Source organism: Dryobates pubescens, chromosome 31 (assembly GCF_014839835.1).
Source record: "Dryobates pubescens isolate bDryPub1 chromosome 31, bDryPub1.pri, whole genome shotgun sequence".
NCBI lineage: Eukaryota > Metazoa > Chordata > Aves > Piciformes > Picidae > Dryobates > Dryobates pubescens.
In genome coordinates, this window is record NC_071642.1 from 12167369 (window position 1) to 12178102 (window position 10734).

Below are 10734 nucleotides of genomic sequence, written 5' to 3' on the forward strand. Positions count from 1 at the left end.
AAATAAGTTGGCTTTAAATGCCAGTACTCAGGGCTGTGGCTTCCCCAGAGATGTGCTGTGGAACTGCACTGCTGCCTGCCCTGCAGAAGTCCCCCAGCATGGGCTGTGACATCAGGCAGTCCTGATCTGGCTGCTCTGTAGCAGAGGGACTTGGCTAAGATGTCACTTGGTGCTTCTGATGTGGGTATCTGATGGTGGGAGCTTGGATTAGTCATTCATAACAATCTTGATTCTGACTGCAACTTGCTGTAACTTTCATAAAAAGAACAAACTGTGGAGGAGGCCTTTTTAATGCTTTTTCAGCTTGTTTTCTCCAAGCAGTGTGTTTGTCTTTTTTTGGTACGTGGAGGTGGTCTTGTCTTGTTTGAAGGCTTCATATTAAAGTGCATCAATTGAAGACAAGTGTCTTTGCTAGAGCTCTGATTGCAAACTGTGGCTGCTTTATTTCAGATAAAACAATAAAGTTATGGAAAATCAGTGAAAGGGACAAGAGACCAGAGGGTTATAATTTAAAGGAAGAAGATGGACGGTATAGGGATCCTACTACGGTTACAACACTACGGGTGAGTAGTTTGCTCTCAGTTGCATTGAAGGGATTCCTCTCACCCCAGCACACAGAGGACCCTGTGGCTCAGTCAGACGTGCCCCCAGGTGCAATTTGTCGTGTTCTGCGATGCCAGCTGGCAGACAGATTTACTCCTGGGGTGATTTTGAGCTATTTTAGTCAGCCTGGTGTGTTTGTAATGCATCTGCAGCTCAAGCTTCCATTGGTCTGTATTTTGCAGGTGCCAGTGTTCAGGCCCATGGACCTCATGGTTGAAGCTAGTCCACGAAGAATATTTGCCAATGCTCACACGTATCACATCAATTCCATCTCCATCAATAGCGATTACGAGACCTACCTGTCTGCCGACGACTTGCGGATCAACCTGTGGCACCTAGAAATCACAGACAGAAGCTTTAGTATCCTTTTTGTGGTGTTGTACACGATGGGAACAGCCACTGGATTGCATTTCCTTTCATGGAAGGCTTTCCATGTGGCATGTGCCTCCATTTCCTGGTTGTTTCTCCCTGGCAGCTGTTGAGGACTTGACTACTCGAGAGGTCACTCAGCACAAGCAGTATGAGTAGTAGTCATGTGAATGGTGAAAAACAGCTTCTTGTAAAGGATAAAAAGCAGGGGTTCAAGTGAGCTGAGCAATTCTGAAGAGCAGCATCACAGCAGACTATGGTGTGAGACTTTCCTTGGCTTGCAGTAGGAGTCAAGTCAGAAGATGACTATGCACATCTCAGGGAATCGCACCATCACTTTGGTTGGACAAGACCTGTAAGATCATTCAGCCCAACCATTCTCTAACTCTGCCAAAGCTGGGGCTAAACCATGTTTTAACTCCTGTCCAGTTTAACTGGGTTCCACAGTCCTTGGCATGGAAATCTTGTCCTGCTTCCAAATTGCAGGCAGTATTTGGCTTTCATTTGCTTGCTCTAGTTCTCTTTGGCTATTCCAGGTGCATGCTGAGCTGAAGAAGCTTTGCTGAATGAAAAACATTACGAAAACTGGAGGCATTTTCTTAACCAAGTGCTGTAGATATTGTAGACATTAAGCCTGCCAACATGGAAGAGCTGACAGAGGTGATCACAGCTGCAGAGTTCCACCCCAACAGCTGCAACACGTTTGTGTACAGCAGCAGTAAAGGAACCATTCGCCTCTGTGACATGAGGGCGTCAGCACTCTGTGACCGGCACTCAAAATGTAAGCTCCAGAGTGTTACCTGCTAGCTGCTGGGTGGAAGGAAGCACCCTGCAGTGTGTGTGTGCTTGTCTTGCATTCTGCAATCTGCCAAATGGATCTAATCCCAAAAATCTAGATTTTAAAAGTAGATTTCTCTTTATTCATTACTTTGGCGAAAATAACCCAAAATCTGACCAGCTTAAGCGGGGCAGTCTGCCCAGGGAAGAATGACTTTCTGCAGGCTTCAGGAGGTCAAGGACTGGTTGAGTTTGGTCTGTCATTGATGCAAGCCATCTTCCCTGTGTGAATGAAGACTCCAGGTCTTGGTGAGCAGTGCACTTAGAGGCTGCCCCTGACTCACTGTGAAATGTTGGAGAGTATTGCCACTGTACCATTAGGGCTTTCTGGTGGAAAGCTGCAGTGTGTAAGGCAGGCAGAGGAGCCCAGTGCAGCAAGCTGCTGGAGAAAGCACTGTGTCTTGTGTTGGAAGAGCCAAACTTACTTCTTGAAATACCTCTCTTGTTTTTATACAGTGTTTGAAGAACCAGAAGATCCTAGCAACAGATCATTTTTCTCTGAAATCATCTCTTCCATATCTGATGTCAAATTTAGCCATAGTGGTCGCTATATGATGACTAGAGATTACCTGTCAGTGAAGATCTGGGACTTGAACATGGAAAACAGACCTGTGGAAACATACCAGGTATTGGGTGAGGATGGCGTAGGCTCGGGAGTAAAGCCTGGGAGGATGCTGGGTTGCTGGCAGTTACATTTGTGTTTAGAGACTGCCGTGTCCAAGAAAAGCATCAATAAGATTTGTGGCTTCCAGACGTGTCTAAAGGATCTTGCTATTTGCACACTGATTGCAGAACCCAAACCCATGCTTGGGTATGAAAAAGCCTCCCTCCCACAGAGTGGAAATGTGGCACAGTAACCTTCAGCCATGAGCTAGCACAGCCCTCAGAGTCTGCAGGTGACTTTGTAATTGCCCAGAGGAAAAACATTTCTCTGCAGAAAACAGCACTGAGAATGGCTGTTGTGTTTTCTTTTGTAAGAACATTTGTGAAAGGCTCCTCTTTATCATAGACAGGAGGAAGATCAGTCATCAAAGCACATTTTTGAGAGAGAAGCAAAGTCTGATAAATCCTTTTGGATACCTGCAGGGGTAGTGAGGGGCTGACGGGCTCAGAGGGAAAGCCTCTGCCTTCCCCACCCTGAGTGACCTGCTGCTGAGTTCTTTGGAAGTCTGGGGAGCAGGACCTGTTAGCTCCTGCATCTGTTCACGCTGCTTTGTATCTGGGCAGGGGGTGAGCAGTTGCTTCTGGAACAGTCTCATTCAGTTCACTGTGGTTTTTTTCCTCCCAGGTGCATGAATACCTCAGAAGTAAACTTTGTTCCCTGTATGAGAATGATTGCATCTTTGACAAGTTTGAGTGCTGTTGGAATGGATCAGACAGGTCAGTTTAATTCTTTCCTGTATGCACTTAAGGTCTTTCTTTCCAAGTTATTCTTGAAGCAGGCACCTTGGAGCCTGACTCAAACACCTGTTTTTGTCCATGACCTGGTTTAGGTGATGTTGAAGTACTTGAGTAGATGCTGATTTATGTTCGCTCTGAAGCCTTGGTGCTGCAGCAATGGACAGTTGCCTTGGTGTTCTGAAGGGATGTAGTGGGACTAGGCGCTGAGGTGTGTGACTTTGCCAGAGTGAAATGGCAATGAAATGTTGCAGCTGCTGCTCAGACTGGAGAGGCTGGCAGTGCAGAAAGGTCAGAGATGGTGTGCTGTAAATTTTTTCTGAGGCAGCACTACCCATACTCGAGTCCACTAGCTGCTTTATCCCTATGCCTTGTCTTTTTGGGTTGGTTTGGGTTTTTATCAGTGTCATCTGGTGTGATCTGACTTCAGAATGATCTGTATGGGAACACACCAGGCCCATTGGGCAGCAAGTGTAGAAGCTCTCTGTTTCAGCTGTCTAGTCAAAAGGTAGAACACTAGGGAAAAAACTTGCAGGAGCTTTTTCTTGGCTCTCCTTGTCTGTGTACCTTGAAGGGCCAGTGAAGGAGGAAGATGCTCCTTATTAAAATAAATCCACAAAACACTCAAGCAGTTTGAGTTTCACCTGAGACTGCAGAAGGTGCATGCTTGAGGCATCATCTTCACTACTAAAAAAGGGAGAGGTTATTTTTGGCTGAACTTTTCCTTTCTTCCTTCCCCTCCCTGCAGCATAGTCATGACAGGGTCCTACAACAACTTCTTCAGGATGTTTGATAGGAACACGAAGCGAGATGTCACCCTGGAGGCATCCCGGGAGAACAACAAGCCCCGCACGGTGCTGAAGCCACGCAAGGTCTGTGCTAGCGGCAAGCGGAAGAAGGATGAGATCAGCGTGGACAGCCTGGACTTCAACAAGAAGATTCTGCACACAGCCTGGCACCCCAAGGAGAACATCATAGCTGTAGCCACCACAAACAACTTGTATATATTTCAAGACAAAATGAATTAGGGTTGGCATTCCTAACTGGAGAGTCCACTTCCTGCATAGTTGAAATAGTTGAATCTAGTATTTGTACCTGTAACGGAGAGCGAGCAAGAGGTCCATTGTGGCACCCCCTTGGCAGTGTTTGACATGTGCCATATGACAACACACTTCACAGCTGCATGGAGAGAGCCCTGCTGCTCCCCTCCATGCCTGCCAGCCATTTAGGTGAGGGTAGGGCACTTTTTAATTTAAGATGACTACTTGCACCATCTTGCCTAATGGACTAGCCTGGACTCTACCGACCTCGGTTTACTCCACTTTTTATGCCTTCCATTGTGATGACGTCAGACACAGGGAAAGCCTTCAATCATGCTATGGGATTTAATTGTGTAACCTCATTACTGTATCATTTGTGGCCCCTTTTTTTATTAAATACAGCTCATTCTTGCTGTGGCTTGTAGCATTCCTCCGCCTCCTGGACTTCCCCTTCCCCTTTCATCCCCCTCCACCTCGCTTCGGTGGTGGTGTATAGAGAAAAACCAGAAGAAAGCACATGAAGTGGGTCCGTTTGGGGTCAGTGGTAAAGGGGGGCTGTGTTGCAACAAATGTTCAATAAACAGTTGACTGTAATCACTCCTTGCCATGTCTGGCACCAAAACGAGGAGGGGAAAAAAAAAAAGGAGAAAATAACAAACTACTGAATAAAAGTGACAAAGAATGGAGAATCTGTTTTCTTTTTTTTAAATCTACCTCTTTATACAAATACTCTGTGTTCTACCTTAGATGCATGAAAATAAAATGATGGTTTTTTGTAATGATTTTAACCAGTATTAATTTTTTTCATGGGAATGAGGAGAGGGAGGGATTTCAGCAGAATCCACATCCATGAGTGGCAGCAGCAGCAGCTGTGGTGTATGCTGACCTCTGCATCTTCAGCCGTGCCCTGCTGTCAGGTTGTGCCATCTGAGCAGGGCACTTCCTCTGGCAGTGTCCCCAAAGGCTTTGCTTTTTTTTTTTTTCCCCCCTTTTTTTAATTGGAACAGGAAGTGAGGTTTTGGGCCTAGAAATCTACTTTATGGGAATAATGTCTTAATGTTGAGTTTTGTCCTGGTTTCTTGATTGCCTTTTGTTAGAATGCAAACCTTAATGCCTTGTTTGGAGTGCTGAGTTCCCTGTGGCTTTTTCAGTTGTCTGAGTTCTTGTCTGTAGTGCAGACGCTGAGCACATGCAGAGCTCGCTGCAGCATCCTGAGCTGCTCTCCTGTCTGTGCTTTGTGGCTACCAGTAGCACTGGAACTGTGGTCTGACTGTACAGGTGTTTCTCCTGCCTTCTGGTGTTGCAGAGTTGTACTTACAGAAAGGTGCATGGTGCAGATCAGAAACACCTGGAGTGCAGCAGCTGCATGACATGAATACTTGCAGTTGAGAGATTGAAAGTCCTTAGCAAACAAGGTTTAGCCAAAGATGAACCAGATACTGATGCTTTGTAAGGCTCATGAGTTTTTACTGCCAGGTATTTTTGCAAATTGTGCTTTTAGGTTTAGTCTTCCTTCATGGAAAAGGTTGTCCTGCCTGGGAAGATTTTTGCTTTTTGGTTACCTATATTGAAATTCTTTCTGTGGCTTGGTTCTGGGTAGATATTATAATGCCTCTATTTGATCAGCTAAGTTTAAGGTACTGTTTCTGCTGTAAAATTATGGCTGGGTGAGGTTGTTACAAGATTACTCTTGCAGACATCCTTTAATTTCTTTAAGTCCTTGTGCAGTGGTTTGAAAATGTAAAGATTCTAATATTTATTAGGTCTGGTTTGCTTAAGTATTTGTCTTGTACCATGCATGCCTGACCATGAGCCTTTGTAAGAACTTGACCTTTTTATTTTCACCTGTTAGCCTTGTAAAAATGTTTAACTGCCCCAGGGAGAGCAGCTGTTTTCCAGTGGGTGAATGAAGCAGTAGTAGATCCTACTCCTGCCTACAGAGCATGTGACTAATTGTACTCAAATGACTACTTGCTAATATAGTTAAGGAGACAACTGGTGAGTAAAGTTAATCATGTGTATGGGTGTTTACAGGATCAGGGCCAAGGTTTGTTCTTACTGCAAGAGCAAAGAGGTAATGAGACTGACACCAGGGCAGGTAAAACTCATCTGCACTGTGTGCAGAACAGCACAAGGTTCAGGCCTGCTTCTCTGGGAAGACAGAGGTGTGGGGACTGCTGCTCTTGTGACTCTGTGCACTGAACACCTGGAAAGGTTCTTGGCACAGACACAAGGAAGTGAGGATGCAAAGAGGACACAGACTAAGCAGGTAGCTTGCCCTAGAGCACAGTATAGCCTCCCAGCAATACCACACCCAAGTGAAGCTGCCTGTGGGACCTCAGCCTGTGTGTTGGGATGGAAGTGGGTTAAAGCTGGGCTTGGGAAGAGCTCTGGTTTTTGTCAGTAGTGGTGACCCCTGGCATGTTTAACTTGCCCTCACCAAAACCAGCTACTGACCTTGCTGTCATACTATCCAACTAGATAATTCTCTAAGCACACTGTCCCTTGACACATGTTGTAAATCTTATATTTTATTAATAAAAGTATGCCTGGAATATGTTTTGTCAGGTGGCTTTTTATCCTCTGCCTAGTCCCTCTCCTTTTCTCTCTTTACAGGTGTTTGTGCACTTGCTGAGCTCTCGCTTTCTGCAAGTTGAGCAATTCTCTGACTTCTGTGCTGTGGTTTCTGGGCCAGGCAGGGGGTGTGTGTAATTCTGCCTTCCACCAACAGGCTCAGTTACAGAAATGAATGCTTCATTCCAGCAGCCTCTTCCAGTGAAATCAGTGCAAATCCTCCATTCTTAATCCTTGGGTACTGGACGAAACACAGAAAAGGAGTTCTGCTCCCTAGTGTCTTGTCATGAAGCCAGTGATGATACCCAAAGCCAACAACTGCCCCTTAGGCTGCTAGTGTCTGGAAGATTGCAGCCATGCTGAACTGCAGCAGTGTCACTGCCAGCGTTCACTGCTTGCTGTCACCAATGCTGAGGTCTGATGAAGGCAACTTCTGTGCTTGGAGGCCCTTCATTTTCCTGCTGAGAAGTGTCTGCTGCCTTGAAAACATGGAGAGTCAGCAGCAGCCTGCTTGCCTCTGCTCTTCTGGTGGGGTTGGACCTTCAGCATTTAGTATTTTACTGCACATTGTTTTGTTCTCAGAATAGAATAAACCAGGTTGGAAGAGACCTTCAATATCATCGCGTCCAACCTATCAACCGATCCAACCCACCTAAACAACTAACCCACGGCACCAAGCACCCCATCAAGTCTCCTCCTGGACACCTCCAGTGATGGTGACTCCCCCACCTCCCCAGGCAGCCCATTCCAATGTGCAATCACTCTCTCTGTATAGAACTTCTTCCTAACATCCAACCTAAACCTCCCCTGGCACAGCCTGAGACTGTGTCCTCTTGTTCTGGTGCTGGCTGCCTGGGAGAAGAGACCAACATCCATCTGTCTACAACCTCCCTTCAGGTAGTTGTAGAGAGCAATAAGGTCACCCCTGAGTCTTCTCTTCTCCAGGCTAAGCAACCCCAGCTCCCTCAGCCTCTCCTCATAGGGCTGTGCTCCAGACCCCTCACCAACTTTGTTGCCCTTCTCTGGCCACGTTCCAACCTCCTTCCTACAGTGAGGGGCCCAGAACTGGACACCACCTAGTTTGAGCAGCCTCTGCTGCTCATGATGAGCAGAAAGCCCCCTTTTTTTATTTTTTTTTCTTTGCCCTGCCCTCTCAGAGAGAGGCTGCTGGGTGGTGGAATAGATGGTATCAAAGAACAGGTCTGGTGAGGAGCAGCTGAGGGAAATGGGGTTGTTCAGCCTGGAGAAAAGAAGGCCGAATTGGGTGTTCTTAGGCATGACACAGCTGGGAACTAATTTCTTGTGCACTGGCCTCAGATTCTATCTCGGGCTGTAGGTGATGAGTCCCCCCACGCAATACATCGCTGCTGGCTGCTGTCAGGAGATGTTCCTTCTGCCCTTTGCCCTGTGATAAGCTGCTGGAAGTAGAAGGACTGGGAGGTGGCATTGAGGTGGGGAGAGGTGTGTTGTGGGTGGAGCTGGGAGAGTGAGGCTGCTGTGCAGAACCACAGTTTCTTTAGTGCTGGTCTGTAAGGTCTTGTTTAACCTGGACAGAAAGGTGCTGGCTTGGAAAAATGAGCAGTAGGAGAAGGGCGGCAGTGGCTGGATTGAGGGCTTCCTTCTGCTGTGATCCAGCTGACAGCCTCTAGCAGTGGGAATTTCACTTGTCTACACAACCTACTCCTGCATTTTAATAATCTCAGCTGTTTGCAAACAACACAGCCCTGGTGTCTCCCTCGCAGGAAGCAGTGCTTGTGGTTTGCTCTGATGCTTTTCTGTATGGGTGCTCCCCACTAGGAGGCAAAGCATCACCGACCAGCGACAGGAGCTCTGAAAAGGGATCCAGTGGATCCACCAGTTGTCTGCAAGGACTCTGATCTGCTGCTGCTAAGAGAATAGAAATTCTGGGCTTCCCAGTTCAGGAGGGACAGAGAACTCACTCCTGGAGAGAGTCCTGCAGAGGCTGGGAAGGTGCTGAGGGGTCTGGAGCATCCACATGATGGGGAGAGAGTCTGAGAGCCCTGGAGCTGTTGAGCCTGCAGAAGAGCAGCCTCAGAGGGGATCTGATCAATGCTCAGCAAGAGGATGGGACTGGGCTCTTTTCAGTGGTACCCAGGGACAGGACAAGGGGCAATGGGCACAAACACAGGAGGTTTCTCTTGAAATTAAGGAGAAACTTCTTTACTTTGAGGTGCTGGATCCCTGGAGCAGGCTCTGGAGTCTCCTTCTCTAGAGAGATTCCAAACTCACCTGGACATTGTGATCCTGGACAAGCTGCTGTGGGTGCCCTGCTTTAGTAGGGGGTTTGGACTGGATGAGTTTCAGAGGTCCCTTCCCACCCTCACCATGCCAGGATCCCAGTAGACATAGAATCATAGAATCAGTCAGGGTTGGAAGGGACCACAAGGATCATCTAGTTCCACCCCCCCTGCCATGGGCAGGGACACCCCACACTAGATCAGGCTGGCCAGAGCCTCATCCAGCCTGGGCTTAAACACCTCCAGGGAAGGCACCCCAACCACCTCCCTGGACAACCCATTCCAGGGCTTCACCACTCTCATGGGGAAGAACTTCCTCCTCACATCCAGCCTGAATCTCCCCACTTCCAGCTTCATTCCCTTCCCCCTAGTCCTATCACTACCTGAGATCCTGAGAAGTCCCTCCCCAGCCTTCTTGTAGGCCCCCTTCAGATACTGGAGGGCCACAATAAGGTCATTGCTGCCCCCAGCATAAGGAAACCAACAGAGGTGCACAGGGAGAAACTTTGCTGGGTGCCATCCATCTGAGCATCAGGGAGCACTTTTTGCAGGCATGGGGCACTAAATGAAGAAAACAGAAGCAATGGCAGCACGTTTAAGACTTTAGATCTACTTAAATTGCTTCAAGCATTGAGGAACATTGAGCTTGGCTCAGCTCTTTGAGATACATCAGATGAGTTCTTGTTTGGTGTCAATCAATTTAAGGGCTTTTTATAACTTTCTAGAAGAAAAACCTTTACATTGCACTTCAGTACAAAGGCCTTTCCCAGTTTACAGCCACTGTTTCTCTTCTGTTTACAAGTGGTTTTCTGTCCCTCCAACCCTGCTGTTGTCATAGCATTTTCCATCCACGGATTCAAAGGACTTTACAAACATTAATTACATCATGCAGTTGCCACAGGCAACTGTGTAGTGGTTAAAGCACAGGTCTGAAAGTCAGGGCTTGTGAATGCTATTTCTGGCTCTGCATTGGCTCACTCTATAATCTTGATCAATTTATTTATGACTCAGAAATGTTAATTAGTCCCACTGCACTGATAAATATTCATGTCACAAGTATGATGGCAAATGCTTCCTGAATGATGGATATGACAAATACTCATGCTGCAGACCTGTGACTGGAAGGGCTGCAAAGGAGGACAGGGTTACCTGGGCAGGATTCTGTTCAAAGTCATGAGCAGCTCGTTGTTCTGATTCCAATCTCGAGCCTATCTGTGGCCCTTCTGCCTGTAAGCAGCTGTTCTATTCAATCATTTAAATGGATGCTTTCTCTTTACTGCATGTGGTTAATCCTCTTGTGGTGATACCCCCGAGACATCCATGTTTCCTACACGATCACACATTCAGAGCGGTCCTGCAGGGCATGGTACTGCATTAGGAAAGGTGGGTTTGGAAGGGCCACCTGGATGATCATCAATACAGTGCTGATGAACAGGTGAGAACATTTGAAATGAGCATTCCAGCATGGGACAGATGAGACAGTTGTATCCACAAGCTTTTTATTGAGCTTGAATCAGTTCTGACACTGACACCAAGTGGGGTTTCTGCATGTAATGGGGAGATAACAGAGAATGTTAATGGCAATGTGTCTGTGCAAGTCCAGTCTCTGGTGGCATTGCTGTGATTGAACTCCTACTCCTGATTTAAAATCCCAC

At 47.0% G+C, this 10734-nt stretch overlaps 1 protein-coding gene across 3 annotated transcripts in view; it reads left to right on the top strand.

Moving 5' to 3' along the window:
- Window positions 1–5764, top strand: part of PPP2R2A (protein phosphatase 2 regulatory subunit Balpha) — a 29030-nt gene extending 23266 nt beyond the window's left edge. For all 3 annotated transcript variants that reach the window (XM_054174867.1, XM_009901596.2, XM_054174866.1), the window contains 6 exons: window positions 451–563; window positions 786–963; window positions 1589–1753; window positions 2266–2435; window positions 3098–3189; window positions 3956–5764. In XM_054174867.1, the coding sequence (XP_054030842.1) occupies window positions 451–563; window positions 786–963; window positions 1589–1753; window positions 2266–2435; window positions 3098–3189; window positions 3956–4235 (998 nt within the window). In that variant the 3' untranslated portion in view covers window positions 4236–5764. The remainder of the gene's footprint in view (window positions 1–450; window positions 564–785; window positions 964–1588; window positions 1754–2265; window positions 2436–3097; window positions 3190–3955) is intronic.
- Window positions 5765–10734: the final 4970 nt, after the last annotated feature.